Source organism: Schistocerca piceifrons, chromosome 6 (genome assembly GCF_021461385.2).
Source record: "Schistocerca piceifrons isolate TAMUIC-IGC-003096 chromosome 6, iqSchPice1.1, whole genome shotgun sequence".
Classification (NCBI taxonomy): Eukaryota; Metazoa; Arthropoda; class Insecta; order Orthoptera; family Acrididae; genus Schistocerca; species Schistocerca piceifrons.
The window spans coordinates 361,715,440-361,740,294 of NC_060143.1; the positions used below are offsets into that span (position 1 = coordinate 361,715,440).

General features: G+C 43.7%; 1 protein-coding gene across 1 annotated transcript in view; it reads left to right on the plus strand.

Moving 5' to 3' along the window:
• The window catches only part of LOC124803322 (protein unc-80 homolog), a 995,149-nt gene that overhangs the window by 152,285 nt on the left and 818,009 nt on the right, over positions 1-24,855 (plus strand). Inside the window, exon 3 of the mRNA XM_047264506.1 lies at positions 5,533-5,581. Within this exon, the coding sequence (XP_047120462.1) occupies positions 5,533-5,581 (49 nt within the window). The remainder of the gene's footprint in view (positions 1-5,532; positions 5,582-24,855) is intronic.

Genomic DNA, 24,855 nt, shown 5'->3' on the forward strand with positions numbered 1-24,855 from the left:
GTAGAACGATGGGTTCGATGACGGTTTGGATGTACCGTGCACTATTCAGTGTCCCCTCGACGATCACCAGTGGTGTACGGCCAGTGTAGGAGATCGCTCCCCACACCATGATGCCGGGTGTTGGCCCTGTGTGCCTCGGTCGTATGCAGTCCTGATTGTGGCGCTCACCTGCACGGCGCCAAACACGCATACGACCATCATTGGCACCAAGGCAGAAGCGACTCTCATCGCTGAAGACGACACGTCTCCATTCGTCCCTCCATTCACGCCTGTCGCGACACCACTGGAGGCGGGCTGCACGATGTTGGGGCGTGAGCGGAAGACGGCCTAACGGTGTGCGGGACCGTAGCCCAGCTTCATGGAGACGGTTGCGAATGGTCCTCGCCGATACCCCAGGAGCAACAGTGTCCCTAATTTGCTGGGAAGTGGCGGTGCGGTCCCCTACGGCACTGCGTAGGATCCTACGGTCTTGGCGTGCATCCGTGAGTCGCTGCGGTCCGGTCCCAGGTCGACGGGCACGTGCACCTTCCGCCGACCACTGGCGACAACATCGATGTACTATGGAGACCTCACGCCCCACGTGTTGAGCAATTCGGCGGTACGTCCACCCGGCCTCCCGCATGCCCACTATACGCCCTCGCTCAAAGTCCGTCAACTGCACATACGGCTCACGTCCACGCTGTCGCGGCATGCTACCAGTGTTAAAGACTGCGATGGAGCTCCGTATGCCACGGCAAACTGGCTGACACTGACGGCGGCGGTGCACAAATGCTGCGCAGCTAGCGCCATTCGACGGCCAACACCGCGGTTCCTGGTGTGTCCGCTGTGCCGTGCGTGTGATCATTGCTTGTACAGCCCTCTCGCAGTGTCCGGAGCAAGTATGGTGGGTCTGACACACCGGTGTCAATGTGTTCTTTTTTCCATTTCCAGGAGTGTATTTAGTCGACGATGAAACAGGAAAAACTTACGGCAATTGACAGACGCTTTGCACGGAATTCATTGTTCTGTACATCAAGAAGCACTTTGTGCTAAATTTACAGGTGTGGTGGTACGAGTAGCAAATTTTCTGATGTCGCACGCATTATTACTTCGTCGGTTGCAACAATTTTTATGGAACTGAATTAGGAGTATGGAGGCGTTACATATTAACAAAGAACGTCGGTTAAGTCAAGGGGCGTGCCTCGAACGACTTTTTGATTTAAGATTAACTGTTGTTGAGTTTCTGAAGAGAAAACAAACGGAGAAACGAATAATAGATCGTCCAGAATGGACTGCAGCCCTCTCACTTTCAGCTGACTTGACTACACATTATCCACATAATAGGTTGGCAGACAAGAAACGACTTATTTCTGATTTGATGGGGACGCAAGGAAAATCGCGTTGTGGATGAGGTAATTTCTAACAAAAAATTCGCCTATTTCCGTGAGCTCACAGGCTCGCGAATTTTGAGAAACTTATCACTAGACTGAAATAATTATAGGAATAGTTCTCTAAACGTTTTGAGGACACTGCCAGTCTTACATCTGTTCCTGACCTGCTTTCGAGACCATTTGTCATTTCAGTTGAAAGCGCCTATGTGCATGTGAAGATGGAACCGATGGATCTGCACTGCAGTTCCCATTTAATAGAAAAATTCTTTTGCTATTAAACTTTCCAGGATTTCTACATTGTTTTCTTAAGGAACGGTTTCCTTATCTCCATAATGAGGTTGCAAACGTGATAAAATGTTTCCATCAACATGTTTGAGTGAAATGCTTTTTTCGGTTATGAAACTAATTGAGTCACGATTTACACGGCAACATGAGTGACAAAAATCAGCAAGATTATCTTCACCTGCCGGTATGGCGACTCTTTGCACCAGACATAAATTTTATTCTGCCTTCAGTGGGCGGAAAATAATTAAATAATACTGAAAGTTTTTGTTTGCTATCTACGTTATTAGGAAATATGAAACCAAGCTGCAAGGTAAGACAAACCAAGATGCAAGACATTCAGTGTTCCTTGTGACGTCGTATTGCTATCTAAATGCGGCGCGGTTACTGTTTTGCCCTCTCCCTGCGCACACAGTGTGACGTAATAGTGAGGGAAGTGCGCAGCAAGGCGTATGTATGCAAAATTCTTGGATGCCCCTGCTGTAAATGATTGACCTTAGAAGCGACCCTTCAGGCATTAATGTCGAAAGCAGATGAGATCCCTTGCTGGATGAGCGCCTAGAATGTTCTTCCTAGGAGGTATGTCCAGAAGTGACGGACCTGTAACGCAGAGACCCCTTGATTAAAATGTCTGAAGAGAAGGCTATCGTACTGTATGCTGCAAAAGGTACGGGAAACGTACAGGAGAAGGGCTCTGAAGAGCCCCCTGTGCTCAGCTGTGGCCACTGCCTCCCCACCAGCTGCAGTAGTTGACAGGTTGTGAAGTGACGATGTAGAAACACGAAATGCTGTTCAAGGTAAGGAGATAAGGTCTTAACTACAGTATATGCCGAGCTGCTCCCAACATGTTACAGTGGCTTCATCACACATCAGCCTACATGTAGCTTATTGTAATGCGAAAAACACACATTGTGAATGCGTGAACTTAAATGTGTATGTCTTGTACTGGCCTAAGCTAATGACTATCTTTCCAAAACTAAGACCTATCACCCTGAGAGAAAATTTGTTGATAGTAGCAACACGATATTAATTCGTCTCAAAGATGAATAAATTTGTTGTTGAGTGCCAGTGAGTTTATCGTAGATATATATTACTGAAGGCAGGTACTTACATGGACAGTGCGACAACGTTTGGAGCATCACAGACTGTCCATACTGCGAACGTCATTTCGGCATCACTTGATGCAGAAAGCGACATGCCAATAGTGGTGTGCCTAGCACTAATCCTGGATGCAGGGGTAGCAGTCTTTTTGTGGAATTTCTGTTCGGCACATAGCATCATGATACTGTACCCATATGTGGAGGCTATGAGGAGAACAAAGGCTACCAAATTGTATTTGTCATCGTAATATGATTCCAGTGCTGTGATTGTATGGGATGCCAATGGGTACACAACCTATGGTTGGCATAGCCGACAATTTGGGCACCAGGTGTCATATTTCTGATGTGTTAAGGCCAGTGGCTGTGCCCTATCCTCGAATTCTCTGGTACGTTATCCTTCAGCAAAATAACGCGAGACCTATGTTGCAATTGATGTCCAGTCATACCTCAAACAGTGAATGTGAGACTGTTGTTCTGGTCAGCCCTTTCTTAAGATCTGACAGCTTGTTATGAGTTGCTGAATGAAAGGCGCACCACCACTAGTCAGATATCGATGAATTCTGGCTTAGAATTGAGATAGTATTGAGTATATCTGTTATCCAAGCTCAGTTAGACTCATCATACAGTCAGGTTAGACCCGTTGTTGGTAACAGAGTGGAAACTTTGTGTACTAAATTTTGCACCCTATATATCCCAAATTACCTACAAATCTAATCATCTTTTCTTCCTCTTATACTGTAGACATGTAATAAGTCCAATGTAGTTATTTTCTATCTTTCTGGCGCTGCAATCTTAATGGATAGCAATGCATTACATTTTAGATGTAATTACCGTTCATACCAATCTGTCACCAAAATTTAGTAATTAACTAACTGACTGCCTGGAGTTTTCTGGTTACTCAGTAATTCCAGACTTACATTATATGGGAAAAAGAATAAAATACATCTATTGTGGAAAGACAACCTCAGTTAATTTTTATGTTTTCAAAACTAGAACAGCATACAAAGTACAAAATAGAATCCTTTACAGGTTTGTTGAAGTACTACTTTAACACAAAAATGAATTATATATAAGAATGTCCTATGTCCAGCATCACCCCTGGACCGATTTCAATCAAATTTGGCATACGAACAGCACACTTCATGAGTATGACTGCAGTGAGGGCTATAACCTGCTAGCTCTTACAGGAGCAGAGATATAGCCAGGAAACGGTTTTCAGCCCCTGCTGAGGAGTCTGCCTGGCATGACAGGTGAGTTGTGTGGGCATAATATTGGCCTGTTTAATCAACCTGTTTTACAGGGCAGCCTACATGTCAGGGGCAATAAACTGTTTCCAGCCTTCAAGCTGTAGGCTGCCCTGCATGACAAGCATGTTGTTTTAGTCTAGAAGCGGCCTGCTTTCCCAACCTGATTTGCGTGGCAACTTACACATCAGGGGCAAGTGTAGACTGCCCTGCAGGACTAAATGCTGTAAGAGTAGTATTAACTTGTTTTATCGACCTGTTTTGCAGGGGCTACATGAGCATGTTGGGGGAAGTTTTAGATGGATATAGAAGGGGATGAATAGGAAGAGAGTGGGTAGGAGGAGATATTTACAGAGAGGGGTAGGAGGAGATGAATAGGCAGAGGTGGGGAGGAGGAGATGGATAGAGAGCAGTCGGGAGATAGACGAGAGAGGGGGACAGAGGAGATTTAAAGAGAGATGGGGTAGAAGGAAATGGACAGAGAGAGGGGGAGGAAGTGGAGATGGACAGAGATCGGTAGCTATAGAAAGGCAAGGAGGAAATGGAAAGAGTGAGAGGGGAGGGGGAGATGGGCACAGGAACAGGATGTAGGACAGATAGTTGGGGGGAGAAGGAGATGAACAGAGAGAGAGGGGGGGGGGAGAAGGGCTAACTGGAAAGAGAGTGGAAGAGGATGTGGACAGAGAGTAGGAGAGGAGGGAAGAGTTAAATAGAGGGGGGAGGAGGAGATGTGTGCAATACATGTGCCGACCGGCTGGGTGGCCGAGCGGTTCTAGGCGCTACAGTCTGGAACCGCGCGACTGCTACAGTCGCAGGTTCGAATCCCGCCTCGGGCATGGATGTGTGTGATGTTCTTAGGTTAGTTAGGTTTAAGTAGTTCTAAGTTATAGGGGACTGATGACCTCAGAGCCATTTGAACCAGACAATACATGTGTCGTGGAACGGTGTGTGAAGTCATGGAGATAAAGTCAGTATAATTGCTTTTTAATACCTTTCTTTGGCTTCTCCTCCAGTTGAAAGAACAAATAACTTGTTGGATTAACCCACTCTTGAATGACAAAAGAGCGCTGTTGGAAAATCATGGTGATATCAAATTCACTCCACTTTACAAAAAACTACCTCTGTGACTTATTAATTGTGAGAAGGAAATTGGTGTCATTACGCATTGTAACCTCTTAACGGTACAATGAGGATCCATCAGATTGAGAGGTGGCTGTGGGATACAGACTTGATAAGTGTGTTTTGCTAAGTAAGTCTACATGTACCAAGTTTTGTTGAAACTGATCAAGGCATTCCAAGGCTACATTAGAATAAATTTTATGTACACAAATTAATACTTGAGTGATTATTAATGATGATTTGGTATAAGTTCCGCTAAGTCATGAATTTTTACATCACAACAACATCGTAATACTACAAATTGCAGAAAATGCAGTCATTTTGACATGCAGATGTACATAGTTGTCTAATAAAACCTATGAAGGGCAGAACTGTCCAGATACTTCCATGATGTGATGAGTTGTTTTTCTGTTACAGCCCTTTCATCCGCCCAAAGCTGGGAAAGCTACACGAGGCCTCTTGTATGGTGAGTACTAACGCTGCACGTTGAACATGACACTAGCCACGAAACTAATAAAGTAGATACAGTCACAGGTAACCGCTAGTCGTACAATGAGCCTTCTGAGAGACGGGTGTAAATGACAAGCCTAGATCGCATTTATCTTCTCTTTCAGTTATTTTGAAACCTCATTACTTATTTCCAAAAAAACGTATTCTCTCATTCAGTTGCACAATTGTACATATATTCTCTACCGGTTTCACAGGATAAAAACAGTATTTTAGTTTAAGACATTGATGAGAGAAAACCACCTTACACGTCTGACCAGGCAATGTTAACAAAACATTTCTTAGGTGGCTGTCTACGGCTGTTAGTATTTTGGAAAGTGCATATTTGCACCATCAGCTGCACAACTCTAATTATACACCTTTTTTCTCCTGAGAAGATCGTTGTTATATCTGGAAGCGGTAGAGAGTAAATATGCTGGTGTTCAATGTATGGCGCAAACTTTTTTTTTTTTTTTCAAAATACTTAACAGCTGTGGACAGTATACTAACAAGAGTTTATGACTGATACTTTTTGAGGGCAAATGGGACTGGAAAGAAACAAGAAAATGGTGTTGTTAGCTTCAGCCGGGAATGCTATATACATTCTCCAATAAATTTATCAAAATTTGACGCTAGTTTGGTCACCCAAAAAACTGTTATTCAATGAGAAAACAATTTGTTCCACCATGAAGTTAAAATCCTATTACTTTTAAAATGAAGTGCTTTATTTTCCATTTAATGGAGATCAAATGAATAATGATGTTCACCTAACGAAATGTGAAATACGAGAAAACCTGGATTTCTTAAGAATAAAACAAAAAATTAAAGGTCAATTGTGGATACTCTCAGAAAGATGATTGCTTAGATAAGTAATGCCAGTTTCGATAACCTGTAGGGGCAACAGCTAGAGATCAATTAACTTACGGAATTGCAGCCGGGTGACGACGTCGACATCTGCCGATGTTTCCCCAAAGAAAACCCTATCATTTTCACGGCAAAACTAAACTGCCAGGTGTGCTCCTGTCGAAATGTCGGCGGTTGTCGACGAGGTCACCCGGCTGCATATGCTAACTTACCTGAACATTATATGTGCCGGGAGAAATGCAGATCTCACAACAGCTAAAGAGTTACAACAGTGTCAAATGTGCGCAATATCCAACAAATCTAATTCTTTGCTCAATACCTTAATTTGCTTACCATCCCAAATTTTTATGGACAATGGACGTCGATATCATTGAGCCATGCGGAGCACTCTCTCATTCAAGGACAGCGGTGACTTCGTATTGGAAGGAAACTAGCGACATTACGTATTGTACAGTGGAAATTCACGAGAAGGAAACAGTTAGTGGATCACTGTTATCATACAAGTATAATGTGCTTAGCTTAACACACCTGTATTATAAAATCTATGCATAGCGTCAATGACGTAATAAATAAAAGAAGGTAATGCCAAGAAACTTGAGTCGTAATGACGGCTAAAAATAGTTGTCCTGTTTGTATATATTCTCCGGCATGTTTGATGGTCACATTGGACCGGTATTAAAATCCCGATTCTGTGAATATTCTGCTATGTTTAATTAGTGTGCTTATTTTCATGCAGCTGTGTCATCACTGAACTCGAATAGAAGCAGAAAAAGATGTGGATAACTTGCTGGCTCTTGAACAGAATTCGACAGTGCTCGATTTAAGCATACCGGTTGTTTGGTGCAAACATCTGTGTTCATATTTCGTTTAAAAAGAAACTTCATCCCAACATACGATCGAGACCAAACTATCAAAGAGCTGCTTACCTTAAATAAAGAAATGTGTTTGTTATCCACATACAAATATCTGAATCAAGTTTGATCATTAATGGTCTGTGAAGCCGCAATTAGTTTCGTTTTTGTGACCTCGGGGCATCTGAATGAAAAATCAGTTTTGTCAGGGCTTAATTCAGTTTCTTTTTTTTTTTTTTTTAATCTTCAATATTTCTACTGGTCAGATACGACGTTCCATATCTTTTTCTTTATAACCGATTGAATGCACTGACACTCATCATGGATTATGTCACACATTCCTAACTTTACTTCCTCCTGCAATTTTCATCTTCTATTTATCTAATGGACATCAGTCTCGGAAATTACGCGTTGCATTATCCCATCTAGATAGCCTTTTTCAAGCATTTCCCACCTTGTTATTATTGTTAATATTATGAGTCTTGCTTAATGGCAGAACTAGGAACATTATGCGTGATTTTTTCTTCATTTCTCCCTGTCTTCTGCATTCTATTATACTGGATCGTTTCTCTTCAATCTCCTAGTGAGAGGACTGTCTTTTTCCACGACCTGGGGCACTTTCAAACTCGCTTCACTGACACAGTGCAGCCAACATTTCTTTCTGAAGGCGATCAAGTCCAGGTTGCTTCTGCCTTCCGAATCTCAATCATGATCGATATGTCTTCAACAACTCTCCTTCATTGGGAAACTTATTTGCCCACTTAACTTTCTTCATTTGTCACCAGCATAATAAAACAAAATTTACAGGTATACCTTATCCTGTTTTCTCGGGATGCAAATTACGAACCACAAAAATCAATGGTCCAAATGCAAGAGTAATTCTATATATCCAGGCTCTGTCTATTGGTCAGTTACTGTCCCTTCTTCGTGAATGCAGAATCTGCCACAGCGATTTATTATCTAATTTCCTTAGTGTCACGGGCATTTTCTACAAATAGAACACAAGTTCTGAAGTATTTGAAGCACTGGACATTTACTATAGTCTTTTTTCAATAAGATACAACTTTTTCATTTTTATACATTCTCTTTAATTTCTTACTTTTATTAATCTCCATATTTAAATGATTTCCTTCTTCCACAGACCCTTTACAAATGTTATGATGTTTTGTTAATGCCTTGCCGGCAATACCACTTAATGAGCATATTCCGTATTTAATTTCTTTCATCCATAGTTTCTAAGTCGTCATCTTTTTGTAATATTGCCTTACTTAATCACACTACATATGCTTCTAGTTTTTTGGATATACTTCTTACTGTACGTGGATTATACATAATATGTCTTCAAAAAATGTCAATTCAGAAAATGTTTCTTCTTTCCTTTTCCTTGCTATGTGGATTCGCTCGTCTCTCTTGAAGCAGGTTAAATATTCCGTTTCCGTTGTAAATAAAATAGTAGTGTTCTTGTTCTTAAGTGTTTCTTTCTTTCATTATCTTAAACGTCTCTGTTTTCAGTGGCAAAGATCCTCTACTTTTCAGTTTTTCCACTTGGAATGGGTACCAGGGATACATCATTGAGGGATTTAAGGTTTGTGAACCTCTCTCAGTTACGGTTCCGCACGCAATTCTCAACTCTTTCCTTACACTGCCAGAAATCTAGGTTCAGAGCTACAGTAATTGATCAATAGTAACCGGACACCTGGCTGAAAATGACTTACAAGTTCGTGCCGCCCTCCATCGGTAATGCTGGAATTCAGTATGGTGTTGGCCCACTCTTAGCATTGGTGACAGCTTCCACCCTCGCAGGCATACGTTCAATCAGATGCTGGAACGTTTCTTGGGGAATGGCAGCCCATTCTTCACAGAGTGCTGCACTGGGGAGAGGTATCGATGTCGCTCGGTGAGGCCTGGCACGAAGTCGGTGTTCCAAAACATCCCAAAAGTGCTCTGCCTACAGAGGTCAGGACTCTGTGCAGGCCAGTCTATTACAGGGATTTTATTGTCATGTAATTATTCCGCCACAGGCCGTGCATTATGAACAGGTGCTCGGTCGTGTGAAAGATCCAATCGCCAACCCCGAATTGCTCTTCAACAGTGGAATGCAAGAAGGCGCTTCAAACATCAGAGTAGACCTGTGCTATGATAGTGCCACGCAAAACAACAAGGGGTGGAGGCCCCTCCGTGAAGAACATGACCACACCATAACACCACCACCTCCGAATTTCACTGTTGGCGCTACACACGGCGGCAGATGACGTTCACCGGGCATTCGCCACACCTACACTCTGTCATCGGATCGCCACATAGTGTACCGTGATTCGTCATTCCACACAACGTTTTTCCACTGTTCAATCGCTCCTTACACCAAACGAGGCGTCGTTTGGCATTTACTGGCGTGATGTGTGGCTAATAAGCAGCCGCTCAACCATGACATCCAAATTTTCTCACCTCCCGCCTAACTGTCATAGTACTTGCATTGATCCAGATGCAGATTGCAATTCGTGTGTGATGGTCTGGATAGACGTCTGCCCATTACACATTACTACCCTCTTCAACTGTCGGCAGTCTCTGTCAGTCAACAGACGATGTGGGCCTGTACGCTTTTGTGCTGTATCGTGTCCCTTCACGTTTCCACTTCACTAGGAATGTTTAAGAGTGTGGAAATCTAGCTTACAGACGTATGACACATGTGACACCCAATCACCTGACCACGTTCGCAGTCCGTGAGTTCCGCTTAGCGCCCCATTCTACTCTCTTACGATGCCTAATGACTACTGAGGTCGCTAACATGGAGTAACTGGCAGTAGGAGGCAGTACAATGCACCTAATATGAAAAAAATTTATGTTTCTGTGGGTCTTCGGATACTTTTGATCACATAGTGTATAGTGCTGAGTAATACATGCCAGCCGTTATTAATATCCACTCCCTCGCCAGTGTAAATTAAGGTCACAGTTGACTGTTTACATGCTTCAGTCCAATAATTTCTGTCACTGGTGTTTTTATAAAGACAGTGTGTGTCACAGTCTTCCTTTATTCGGCCTGAAGCTAAAATACTGTAGCTACCTCACGTATAGACCTTTCCAAAACCAGACTGATAAAACTCTGTTGACATGTTTTTTCCTTCCTATCTGTGTATTATCCTGCTTACGAATGCGACATCCTAGATCGCAGAAGTATATGAAATAGAATGTCACCTTTACCACAACGTCATTTGTTAGAGGCTACTAGTACGGGAGGATTAAAGCTTCGTCTTCAGGCATATTGCCGGTTTAGCGAGGACAGTTAGAACCACATGACATGAGATTGTAACTGTCCACTGAAAAATTCCTCAAGATGGATCTTCAGAAATCGGTCGTGTTTAACAAAGAACGTTGTGGCAGAGGTGAAACTTTATTGCTGTAATTAATAAACGTCATGGACAACTCACAAGTAAATGAGCTTATAATGAAGATTATTTATGACGCGTGGCGAAAATAACACGGATGTTTCTGACACATATCTGTATGCTATTATCGACGTGCAGCTGCTATATACATACAAGAAATTAGGGACCAAACATTTCAAGTGAGTGACACAACTGTTGCGAAATACGTGCACTTGCCAACAGAAAATAATTTTTAAACAGTAGCTTCCTGTAACAGAGATTGCTGCCACGTTGGCAAGATTTCTCTATGCCATTAAGAGCACTGGAATAACGAATCATAGCATCGTCCAAACTTGGCTTGACCTTCGCCACAATTAAAGAGCTCAAATAAATGTACAAGACTTAAAAGTATTTGTTAACAGTAATGTAAATATTGTTGTCTGTATATCTGTATATGTGTGTGTTTGTATGTTATGTTCAGTGTTCTGCATCGCAGCTTTTTGTGGTTGTAGAGTAAAAAATGCAATGGTCTCAGAATTCAGAAGATAGGTATTGACATTACTGTGCGATGTCTTTAAATTTTATTTGTCTTATATGCCTCATATAGCGGTCTGAATGAGAAATGATATTTGGTCTGTATAGTTTCTTTTTATCTCTCCTAGCCCTTGACAGTCTGTCCGTGAGCAAGCAGAAAGGGACACTTTTATTATTACAATTGTATTGAAACTCTGCTTGTTACCCCATTTCAGTGATCAATGATTTTGTAATGGACACTGTCTTTCAGATGAATTAGTCAGGAATAATGAAGTTCCAGTTAACTTTCACCAATGAGACAATTGCAGTAGAGAGCAGTCCAGAAAGCAGATTCTCGTCTAGTACGTTAGTCAAGGCGCAAGAAATAGAACGCTCATCGCAAAAGTGATGCATCTCAAATCACAGAGAAATCGATTCACATACACCAAAAAACGACTGAAATACAATCAGTTTCTGAATACAGGGTGAAACCGAACTCCAATGATAAAATTTCGGAGGTTGTTCAGGGATATTCCTGGAGTATTTTCATAAAAGAGTACCATACTTAAAAAGTTAATTTTTCGATCAGGTCCCCATTTAACTGGACTCAAATTTCATCTGCGACCTAACTTAACAAGAATACAACACTACTATACCACAGCACAAGTTACAATTCACTGTAATCTCGTTTTTGTTAGTGGAGGTTTTCCACTCGTCGCCCTCGTGTTTGGATGGAACGATTCAGTCATCTTTGGGATGAGTCACGAATTCTTTCCAGTGCCGCCGAATCATCTCTCAAATCTTGAAAAGAATGTGTAACTCAGAGACATTTCTCTAACACAGATAAGGCGTGGCAAAGCAACGAATGGAACCCTGTCCGTCTTGTGCCAACGAGAGAGTCGCTACTAAAATTAAATTTATATTTCCGATCGCAGATTCGGATTGCTTGTGAAATTACGAATCAAGTGACATCAGTCATAGTTTTATCGACGTAATAATTCAAAAGTCAATACAATTAATTAATGAATAAATTCTATTAAATCAGTTTCCCCGGCAATCTGAGACCGCCAATGGCCACCCTGAATAGGGAATTATCGACTGGCAGGGGCGGAGAAAATTTCAGGACCACAGATTATATATTGTTATTTATGAACAACATGGTGAAACTGTAGAGGGGTTCTGAGCCGTTACTTTAAATCTGAAATCACTGCTACTTTATCGTTCAAGGTATAAGGCTTGCGCGCTTACGCAGAATTATCGGCACTGGATTCTCCCCGACTGTAGAACTGGCAGGCCGGCCGTTGCTGGGTGGAACAGATTGTAACCGCCACCCTTGGTAAGCCGCCTTCACACGCAGCCAATGAGAAGTGCATCTCTGCAGCGCACTGAACCTGCACACGGTGCTCCTGGAAACAGAGGCGGCTCCTATTGTCATCACTATGCGCCGCTTTGTTTCGGTTTCGTCATCGAATCTGATCAGCAGGATGCTTATCCTTTAGTTGTCTTACTGAATAAGAAAACAAAAAAAGACGTAATCTAAAAATAAACCCTGAGTGCTACTATTTCTAGAAAAAAGAGTACTTAAAGTTTCAACAAAAAGGAAGCCAATTTACGCAGGCGGCTAAAAATTAGTAACATACAGGTGTACGTCTGTGGGTCGCTTTATTATAGCAACAAAAACATTTTCTCCATCATGTTGCTGGCTACGTGTGATTCCCATCACAGATTCATTTTCACTGATACGGCATTGCAGTGCCTCCGTTATTCCAAATTACGACGCAATGTTGCACTGAACATGCATGCATGTCCGAAGGAACGTTGCATCGTAATTCGGAATAATACAGGCACCGTAATTGTATATTTATCCGCCGACACCGGGCAAGCGACTTTGAAGTGAAATTCTCCCCTGTACAGCAATATACATACATAATGGGTGTACGAGTACAGGTGTGGACACATGGTTGATGATATATGGAAGTCTGGATCTAGCCCTGAGTCGTGTTCGGATAGCCAAATGGCAAGGCGACCGTTCGCGATAAGCGGGAAATCTGCAACTCAGAATACATTTCACGCATTCACGTTAATAGACGTTGGAGCAAATGGAAGTTCACCAGACTGATCTGTGTTCAAGAACTTATCGCTTCTAGGAAGCTAATTGACAGTAAAACTAAATGTCCTCAAGCCTGCCTGGTTAGCCATTCGGTCTAACGCACAGCTTTCCGGATTGGGAAGGAGCGCCTGGTCCCCGGCACGAATCCGCCCGGCGGACTTGTGTCGAGGTCCGGTGATCCGGCCAGTCTGTGAATGGTTTTTAGGTGGTTTTCCATCTGCCTCGGCGAATGCGGGCTGGTTCCCCTCATTTTGCCTGAGCTACACTATGTCGGCGATTGCTGTGCAAACAAGTTCTCCATGTATGCGTACACCACCATTACTCTACCACATAAACATAGGGGCTACACTCGTCTTGTGTAAGACTTCCCCTGGGGGGGGGGGGGGGGTCCACCGGGGGTTCGGTGTGGGGCGGCGGAGGGGTGAAGTCGGCTGCGGTATTCGTCGTGGGGTCGTGGAACACTGTGCGGCTGCGGCGTGGACGGAGCCTCTCCATCGTTTCTAGGCCACCGGTTAACATACAATAGAATACAGTACAATACAATTGTCCTCAAGGCAGGCACTTGTCTGAAGGCTATAATTGATTTCCTCTTGTAATCGTTGGTGTAAAAGGTTTCATGTCATCTTATTACGTTAGTACGCAGACAATTTCTTTTCAAAGAGTTTTCACATACAGTCTCTGAAGTGCTAGAAGATATGTTGAATCTATTTTTGACATTGTTGCCAAAGAGTGTAGAATTTTTGACTGGCCTTCGAATGTGTCTCCAAAATTTGCTGAAGATATAAAGACTTGCTGTGTACTGCACAATTTTGTTAGTAATCGAGACAGGTACAGGTATGAAGACACTTTGATTACTTTTGTGTTACACGTCATGTCAACAGACCCAACAAAAACGGGGAGAAATATGAGTGGTGCTCAACAATCGCCATCTTCTCTGAAGAACGTTGGCCTCCAACGTCCGGTGAAAACTTCAGTTTCATGCAGTTTATCTGAATATTTCTCACACTCAATGCTGCATACAGATGGATATTTTTCAGTTTCACAGATGAAGCCTTCTGTATTGACTTCCATTGCTTGTGAACAGTATGACCTAAACGACGAAGACAATCATTACTGATACACAGTAATGACACTGCGACCGGCTTTGAGCCATCCAGCTATCCGTCTATCATCGTAATCACTCAAATGATGTCTTGCAGACATGTTGCCGTACCACACGGAATGTCGCGCTAATCGGAACCAGAACAACCTTCGTCAGACATCGTACAGCTTACTTTGATTACTTTTGTGTTACACGTCATGTCAACAGACCCAACAAAAACGGGGAGAAATATGAGTGGTGCTCAACAATCGCCATCTTCTCTGAAGAACGTTGGCCTCCAACGTCCGGTGAAAACTTCAGTTTCATGCAGTTTATCTGAATATTCCTCACACTCAATGCTGCATACAGATGGATATTTTTCAGTTTCACAGATAAAGCCTTCTGTATTGACTTCCATTGCTTGTGAACAGTATGACCTAAACGACGAAGACAATCATTACTGATACACAGTAATGACACTGCGACCGGCTTTGAGCCATCCAGCTATCCGTCTATCATCGTAATCACTCAAATGATGTCTTGCAGACATGTTGCCGTACCACACGGAATGTCGCGCTAATCGGAACCAGAACAACCTTCGTCAGACATAGTACAGCTTGCACTGTAGAGTGCATGCAGAGCTTTTGTCCATGGGCTTCGCTGCACTTAACACGTCCGGCCCAGTACACTTCCTTTTAGTATCAGTAACAGTGAGCAGCAATCCCAAAATATCGCTCTAGCCGAGTCTTAAACGCGGCGTTACCCGCAGCTTGGCCAGTTAGCAGCGCCACTGAGTGGTGTCGTGTGAAGGCCGCTATTGGAAGCAATGTTCTGCTTTTGCACCACCGGTGGCGGTAGTACGCCACTGACATTAGTGGCTCCTTGTGAAATCGGCCTTAGGCCGGTATTACGCTATCAAATTTCTTTGTCAAATATCTCTGTCAAAAATCTTTGTCAAAGATATTTGATGCTGTCATAGGGAACTTTGTCAAATGTCGTCCAATATTTGATCAAATCTAGGACGTCGCTGTAGATTTGGGTTGGGTTGTTTTGGGGGAGGGGACCAGACAGAGAGGTCATTGGTCTCATCAGATTAGGAAAGGACGGGGAAGGACTTAGAATTTTTCTCCGTCTATTATTTTACTTGTCTGTTTGTTGCTCGAAAATTCACTTCCGGTTGCGCAATCGCGTAGATAAGGACTTCCTGTATAGCTTTAGCTGTCAGTACTTAAAATAATCCTCAACTAATCCTGTTTTCTGAGCAACACAGGACCTAGTATTACTAGGAGCGTATTGTTGGAAAACTCACTTCCGGTGCGATTGCGTAAGCTGATAAGAGTCCACATCCGCTGCGCGCGCCAGGACTGATGCTATAAATAGCACACTGTTCTGTCTAGCGCATTCACTCGGTTTAAGTGAATAGCCACTGAGGCACTGCTTCTTACAATGATGCATAAACGTTGTTTTCGTCGTCGCCGGCGAATGCTGGTTTACAAATCACTCTTCGTACTTTTGTCTATTTGTATGTCCCTCCATACCAGGTGTCCGCCGGTGGAAGAAGGTTCCCACAGCCAACCTTTAAGACGGTATTACACTATCAAATTTCTTTGTCATGGATTTGATCAAAGATGTGATCAAATATTCCGTCAAATATATTTGACAAAGATCTTTGACGTAGCGCTAGAAGGGGTATTACACTGTCATCTTTTTTTTCGTCAAAGTTCAAGATGGCTGACAACAACTACTTGTTATTAACCGCAGCAGTTGCATGTACCACAGTTGCACTGTGTGCACATGTGGAAGAGAAGCGGGGGAAAAAAAGGAAACATACCTGGGCGAAGCCGTGGGTTTTACGACGACACGATAAAAGCATTCAACAAAACTTGTTACGTGAGCTTATAGTGGAGGACGTCAAGTCGTACATCAATTACTTAAGAATGGATGAGCATACATTTCTGTATGTGCTCAGTGAAGTGTATCTTCATATCACAAGGCACAATACTCACTTAAGAACTGCTACATCTGCAGAATACAGGCTCATTGTAACACTGCGATTCCTTGCTACAGGAGAGGATTGGGTTAATCTATTTTTGTATTCAGGGTGCCTCACGTTGTAAAGCGCCTCATCAGCTTAATACGTCTCTATTAATTTTGCAGTTGTCGGCACACACCAATTGTATTTACCGGAAGTGTTTATAAAAACACTACAGACGACAGAACTCTGCAGCGATGCTAGCGCTCCATGTGGTAACATGTCACATTGCAGTGAACAGAAGACAAGTGACTTCTTTGATCGAATCTACAGCACACTGGACTCGCATTCGGGAGAACGGCGGTTCAGTCTCGTGCCTGGCCATCCTGATTTAGGTTTTCCGTGATTTCCCTAAATCGCTCCAGGCAAATGCTGGGATGGTTCCTTCGAAAGGGCACGGCCCTGCTGGTTTTCACTTATGATAGCAATTGAGCGCCTGCTGCCATCATTTTTCGGTATCTGTTAGTTTCCTCCCAGTACTTGACAGGAGCCAAGGACCGAGCACTTAAGATTAGTGCCGCAGTTTCTGAACAATACTCTCGCGGTAATTTCGGTCGCGATTATACAGACGATGCAATCGTTTGCTTCTAAATCGACGGACATGGCAATTTTGTCCATGCTGACGCGGTAAGCTAGCCGCGCTGCCCCAGACCGAGCTTTTGCTCAAACGCAGATCTGAGAGCTACTTTTTATTTCCCTTTCAATTTCAAATTCTCAAGTTCCGTCGCGATTTTCTGCTAGCACGCTCTTCAAGGGGGCTGAATCAGTTGTTCATGTTTCAGTCCTGTGTTCAGTGATATTTTATTCCATGATGACAGCACAGATATGTCGAAGCCGGTAATCTATTAAAAGATTTACAAGCTATCTTGGCGAACCTGATTTCTTAAGAATAATGTAAGAATTCAGATCGCCCACAACAGTTGAAGCAATGTCAAACATATGATATTTTATTGTTTCGTTCTGACATCAAAAGAAAAGTTTTTGAGCCGGGCTATTTCATTAATTGTTAGTGATTCAATCCTTTATAACACGTATCAGGCTACCTATCGTCTCAAGTATTCTGTTTCGGTGACTATTTCTAATTTATATAACAGATGTGTCTGTTTGCTAGACTGTAACAACCCTCTGTTGCCCTAAATCAATAAGTTTTTATTTAGCTGCCGAGACTTCTGCTAGACATGATGATGTCCGATGCCACGACAGTCGAGGGGATAGAAGACTGGTAGGTGATGTTAATAACCCAGCTAATAGGGAATCAGTGGCAGGTAGTTCATTCACTTCTTTTAGAATCACGGCACGTCCACTAAAGTTCAACGGCAATTCGCTGTTTCGGTGCTGTGCGCTTCACTTTTGAGATGACCTCAGCCAGAAAAATGCAGAGGACTGTGGTCAGGTGATCTTGAATCCCAAGCTACAAACCATACTAGACTTATTCAAATCGAGCCGGCCGCTAGGCCATCTATGGCAACAGCTAATTATGAGATGTATTGTAAACTTGCGAATACGGTATTACATCAGCTGTATGGTTTACTGGAGACACACGAAATTTGTGCTGGACTACAACTCGCACCAGAATGTCCTGCGTAGCATGAGCTGTCGCCTTAACCACTTCAGCTCTTCAGCTATATGTAAACGCCTGCCATTCCGATCCAAACGTGTGTCATAGTGTCTATGTCCCGTAGTGCTCGCACACCATTAGTATGATTCCCGCACGGACAGACAATGTTTTTCTCGTCAGTTTGCCTCGCTTTGGCGTGAAATAGGTAGTGCAGTGTCTGTAGAGTTCTATGCAAATGTCCTTCAGACGTGCATGCATCTCTGAAGGAACAGTCACTGGTGAAGATCTGCAGTCGTATCAAACGATACCAGAATCAAAACGGTTCAAATGGCTCTGAGCACTATGGGACTTAACATCTATGGTCATCAGTCCCCTAGAACTTAGAACTACTTAAACCTAACTAACTTAAGGACAGCACACAACACCCAGTCATCACGAGGCAGAGAAAATCCCTGACCCCGCCGGGAATCGAACCCGGGAACCCGGGCGCGGGAACGCTACCGCACGACCACGAGCTGCGGACTACCAGAATCATACGAACGCTGCGAGCACTGTGGGACGTAGGCACTGTGACTTATGGGAGTTTGGTTCGGTCCGGCAGGCGAGCACGGATAGCCAAAGTGGATAAGGCGACCGCTCGCGAAAAGCAGGAAATCTGGATTCTGTTCCTGGGCAGGCACAAATTTTCATGTCTTTATAGGAAACCATACAGCTGATGTGATATCGCATTCGAAATTTGCGAATACATTTTATAATTTACTACGACTGTAGATCGTTAGCAGTGTCTGTTCTTTCTACATTTCAAAAAAAAAAAAAAATTGTACTGGCGAGAACAAGACTTTATACAGAAGCCAGTGACAGCTCAGAACCACACAATCGGAGTTATCTCAAAAATTACTTGTTTTCGAACCTACCTTTGCTGGAACATTTTTGCTTCTGTTATTGTGTGCTTCCATTCCTGTCCGTTTCCGCTATTGATTACAAGGTTCGTTCAATAAATAATAACCAATAATTTTTTTGCTCTCGGAACTTGTTTAGTCTTGAAAGTTAAAATTTGGTGACAGTGTCAGTCAACATTTCTGTTACGTTTATTACATAATCTCAGTCATGGCCTGCGTCATTATGCCAGCATTGTGTAATGGCATGTATTCCCTTTTGGTAAAAGCTCATGTCCTGTGCTGGTTGCCATGTTTTCACTGCATGAATTACGTACTCATCACCTTCATAATATGTTCCACGCACTGAATCCTTATGTATCTCAAACAGATGGAAGTCCGGGGACGTCACGTCTTAGCTGTAGTGTGGTTGAAGCAATGAATGATGTCCAACCCACAAGCGAAAGTCCCCTTAGCAACCCCCTCAGAATTAGTGGTAAGATGGCCCGATGGATAGACCGTCAAAAACTGAACACAGGTCAAGCATGAAAACAGGAAGAAGGGATACTGAACCTTGAAAAAAGAAGCAAAATAGAAACAGTGACCTTCTTTAAAACGTTTATATTACTCGTAATCTCTTTTCTCACTTACAGTAGATTTGCCAACAGCCACAGTCAACATTTCGAGTGCGATACTGCACTTTATTTCAATTTTCAAGCAAAATTTAATGAAAATTCATCTTTTCGTAGGTAAAAATTCGCAGAGTACTTAAAAACACGTATAACCTTTTCGACTATCAATAATAAACTAAATATTCAAAACAGGTGAAAATGCAAACATACTTCAGAAACATGTGTACAAACAAAATAAAAAAAAACTGAAAATCTGATGTATAAAGCCCGCTAGATTAAAAAAAAAATCCCTTTACTTCTTGATCACATCTCATGCATCAGTCATCTGAGTGGTTTAAAGCGGCCCGTCACGAATTCGTCTCTTGTGCCAACCTCTTCATCTCAGAGTAACATTAGAATGTTATGTTAATATGTGTGAAATCTTATGGGACTTAACTGCTAAGGTCATCCGTCCCTAAGCTTACACACTACTTAACCTAAATTATCCTAAGGACAAACACACACACCCATGCCCGAAGGAGGACTCGAACCTCCGCCAGGATAACATTAGAAACCAACGCCTCAGTTATTTTCTAGACGTATTCCAATCTGTACCTTCCACTACAATATTTATCGTCTATAGTTCTCTCTAGTGTCATGTCCTATCACCGTGTCTCCCCTTCTTGTCAGTGTTTTCCATATGTTTCTTTCTTCGTCGATTCTTAGGAGAGTCTCCTCGTTCCTTATCTTGTCAGTCCATCTAATTTTCAACGTTGTTGTGTAGCACTATGTCTCAAAAGCTTTGATATTTTCTATTCCGATGTTTTCACTATCCATGTTTCACTACCATACTATGCTGTGCTGCAAACGTACTTCCTCTGAAACTTCATCCTCGTATTACGGTTCAAATGGCTCTGAGCACTATGAGACTTAACTGCTGCGGTCATCAGTCCTCTAGAACTTAGAACTACTTAAACCTAACTAACCTAAGTACATCATACACATCCATGCCCGAGACGGGATTCGAACCTGCGACCGTAGCAGTCGCGCGGTTCCAGACTGTAGCGCCTAGAACCGCACGGCCACTCCGGCCGGCCCTCGTATTGAGGCTTATATTTGATACAAGAGGACTTCTCTTGCCCACGAACGCCATTGCAGCCTGTGCCACTCTGCATTTTACGTTGTCTTTGCTTCGTCCATCATGGGTTATTTTGCTTTCAAGGTAGTAGATTTTCTCATCTTCGTTACATCGTGATCACCAAATTTGATATTAGGTTATTTGCTATTCTGATTTTCGATATTTTTCATTACTTTCATGTTTCTTCGGTTTACTCTCAATCCATATTCTGTACTCATTATCCAGTTCATTCCGCTCAACAGATCTGGCAATTCACTGGGGATAGAAATGTCATCAACGAATCTTATCATTGATATCCATCCACCCTGATTTTTAATCCCACTCTTGAACGCTTCTCTTACTTCTGTCACTGCTTCGCTGATGAATAGACTGAACAGCAGAGGTGAAAGTCTACATTCCTGTCTTCCAACATTTTTAATCCGAGCATTACGTTCTTGGTCTTCTAATCTTATTGTTCCAGCATGGTTCAAATGGTTCAAATGGCTCTGAGCACTATGGGACTTAACTTCTGAGGTCATCAGTCCCCTAGAACTTAGAACTACTTAAACCCAACTAATCTAAGGACATCACACACATCCATGCCCAAGGCAGGATTCGAACCTGCGACCGTAGCGGTCGCGCGATTCCAGACTGTAGCGCCTAGAACCGCTCGGCCACCCCGGCCGGCATCCAGCATGGTGTACCAATACTAGCGCTGTTCAAGAAATAATGCATTTTTTCTTTACAGTCGAAATCATTTTAATTCTATTTGTCGTATTAAAATTGTTTTGTCTTAGGTAACTATCATGTTAAAAAGGCACTGTATGTGTGAAACCCTGGTCCAATGTAATGTATGGCTTGGTGACTCTAATCGGACCAGATTATATGTTGATCCTAATCAGATCAGGTTGTATAGCCTTTTAACCATTGTAGAGGAAAAATGCTTTATTTATTGAATGACACTCGAATGGATACTCCCTGAATAATTTTTTTTCTCACAATGATTTTTTTTCTGATGATAATCCTCTGTCCGTGCAGTGGATTGCATAAAGCGTGCCAGTGGGCTGGGTCGGTTGTCGGAAACATGGCGCGCTGATGCTGTCAGCTGATTGGCGAGAGCTGCCGCTCCGCCTTAAGCACAGCGGCGCGTCGATAATGACGTAGCAGGGGAAGCGGCACCTATAGTCCCTGGCCTGGCCGCCGGCGCGTTAAAGCGCAGATTAAAGCGGTGGATCTTCGATCGGCGGCGCCAAATTCCTGAGCGCAGATACACATTACACTTTGCCCTCGGCAACTAAGACACCTCCCTACCTGCTGTTAACATTAACGTACGCCTTTGCACGGTACATTTAGAAACGAATGCATCGACAGTAAACGGGGATAAATAGAGTTAGGTAATATCCATATAGTCTTACAAATTTCAAATTCTCCTCTCGAGTCTTCCTCACAAATGACCGTTTATAGAGTGTAAACTTTACCTATGCCGTATTAAAGAACAGTGTGCTGCGCAAATGTTGACGACATATTGTCGCGCCTCATTACACTGACGGAAAAAACGCAGCATCAAGGAGCTGTCGGACATAAACGAAACTTGGTAGGAATGTCTCTACTACATTAAAATTTCACGCTAGTCACGTAAGAGTAACCCTAGTAGCACCACTATGAGGGTGCAAATCAGGTTTGCTTTAAATACACGCCGTAACCTTTGGATGTGGTGAGTCGCTCTTAGTCAAGAATACTTTTAAGGCGACAACAACGCAATTACCAACACCTCACTGAATTCGAACGTGGTCCTATAATAGAGCTACAAGAAACTGAATGTTACTTCTGTGATACTGGAGAAAGACTTTGCAGGAATGTACACTCATGCTCATAAATTAAGGATAATTGTAGAATGTGGTGCCACTCAACGTGGCACTACAAAAAACTGGATTTAATAGCATAGGCACATAGGGAACGCACACGACACAGATCTGTAAGTCCACGGTATTGGTGATAAGTTGAGAAAACCGTTTCGAAACACATGTGCTACAAAACGCCACTGTTTCCTGCTCATGTACTCCGACATCAATATGTGATATGATCACCATGCACACGTACACAGGCCGCACAACGGGTTGGCATACTCTCGATGAGGTGGTCGAGCAGCTGCTGGGGTATAACCTCCCGTTCTTCCACCAGTGCCTATCGGAGCTGCTGAAGTGTCGTAGGGGTTTGAAGACGCGCAGCGATACGTCGACCGAGAGCACCCCAGACGTGCTTGATGGGGTTTAGGTCTGGAGAACAGGCAGGCCACTCCATTCGCCTGATATCTGTTTCAAGGTACTCCTCCACGATGGCAGCTCGGGGGGGCCATGCGTTATCATCCATCAGGAGGAAGGTGGGACCCACTGCACCCCTGAAAAGGCGGACATACTGGTGCAAAATGACGTCCCGATACACCTGACCTGTTACAGTTCCTCTGTCAAAGACGTGCAGGGGTATATGTGCACCAATCATAATCGCACCCCACACCATCAAACCACGACCTCCATACAGATCCCTTTCAAGGACATTAAGGGGCTGGTATCTGGTTCCTGGTGCACGCGAGATGAAAACCCGGCGAAAATCACTGTTCAGACTATACCTGGACTCACCCGTGAACATAACCTCGGACCACTGTTCCAACGACCATGTACTGTGTTCTTGACACCACGGGCTCTCCTGTGACCAGGGGTCAATGGAATGCACCTTGCAAGTCTCTGGGCGACTGTGTTTCTGCAGACAACTGTTCCAGTGGCAGCGGAAAGGTCCCGAGCAAGGCTACCTGCAGTACTCCATGGCCGTCTGCGGGCACTGATGGTGAGATATCGGTCTTCTTGTGGTGTCATACACTATGAACGTCCCGTACTGTAGCGCCTGGACCGTTGCCTGTCTGCTGGAATCGTTGCCATAATCTTGAGATCACACTTTGTGGCACACAGAGGGCCCGTGTTACGACCTGCTGTGTTTGACCAGCCTCCAGTCGCCCTAGTATTCTATCCCTCATAACGTCATCAATATGTGTTCTTTGAGCCAATTTCAACACACAGTCACCATTAGCACGTCTGAAAACGTCTGCACACTTACTCGCTGCACCGTACTCTGACAAGCACCAACACACCTCTGCGTATGTGGACTGCTGCCAGCGCCACCGGGCAACGACCGCAGGTCCAATGCACCGCATGGTCATACCCCGAGGTGATTTAAACCCGCAAACCGTCCACCAGAGCGTTGTTTCACCATGTATCAGTATTATCCTTAATTTATGAGCATGAGTGTAGCCACTGTACATGACTGCTGGTACCGGTCGTCACGAGAATATATGGTCGCAAGAAGACTGGGCATCGGGCGGTCAAGTGGCACTACTGGAGCATCGTAGTGCATCTCAGTAGCAAGAGCAACAGTCGGCACCACAGTGACCCAACGAACTGTTACAGACCAGTTACTTCAAGGATCACACCAAGCCAGATGCCAGGTAGCATGCATTCCACCGACCCCAAACCATCGCCTTATGCGACTTCAGTGGTGCCAAGTGAGAGCTCACGGAGGGCAGGGAGGTCTGTTGTGTTTTCAGGTGATTGCTGGTTCTCTGTCGGTGCCAGTGATGGTCGTGTGTTGGTTAGGAGGAGGTCAGTCGAGGGCTTGCATCCAGTCTGTCTGCGAGCTACACACACTGGACCTAAACGTGGCGCTATAGGCTGGTGTGCGATTTCGTATGACAGCAGAAGCACTCTCGTGGATATCGCACGCACCCTGACTGCAAAATTGTACGTCAGTCTGGTGATCCGACCTGTCATGCTGCCATTCATCAATAGCATTCCAGTAGATGTTTTGCAACAGGGCCACGCTCCCCACATACCGCTGTTGTAACCCAACAAGCTCTACAGAGTGTCGACATGTCGTCTTGGCCTGGTCGATCACCAGGTCTGTCTCCAATCGAGCACATATTGGACATCATCGGACGACTACTCCAGCGTCATCCACAACCAGCATAAACCGTCCCTGTGTTGACCGACCAAGTGCAACAGACGTGGAAGTCCATCCCACAAACTGCTGGCGGTTACACCAGTTACTAATGGACCAGCATTTCACATTTGCAATGGCTTATCTCGCGCTTACATTAACGTGTGATCTGGCGATGTTAATCACTTCAATTTGTTACCTAGGCAAAATTTCGTTTTTCTACATTAATTTTTTTGTGCTGCGATTTTTTTCCGTCAATGTACGTTAATCATCCCCTGACGTTAATCATCTCCTGA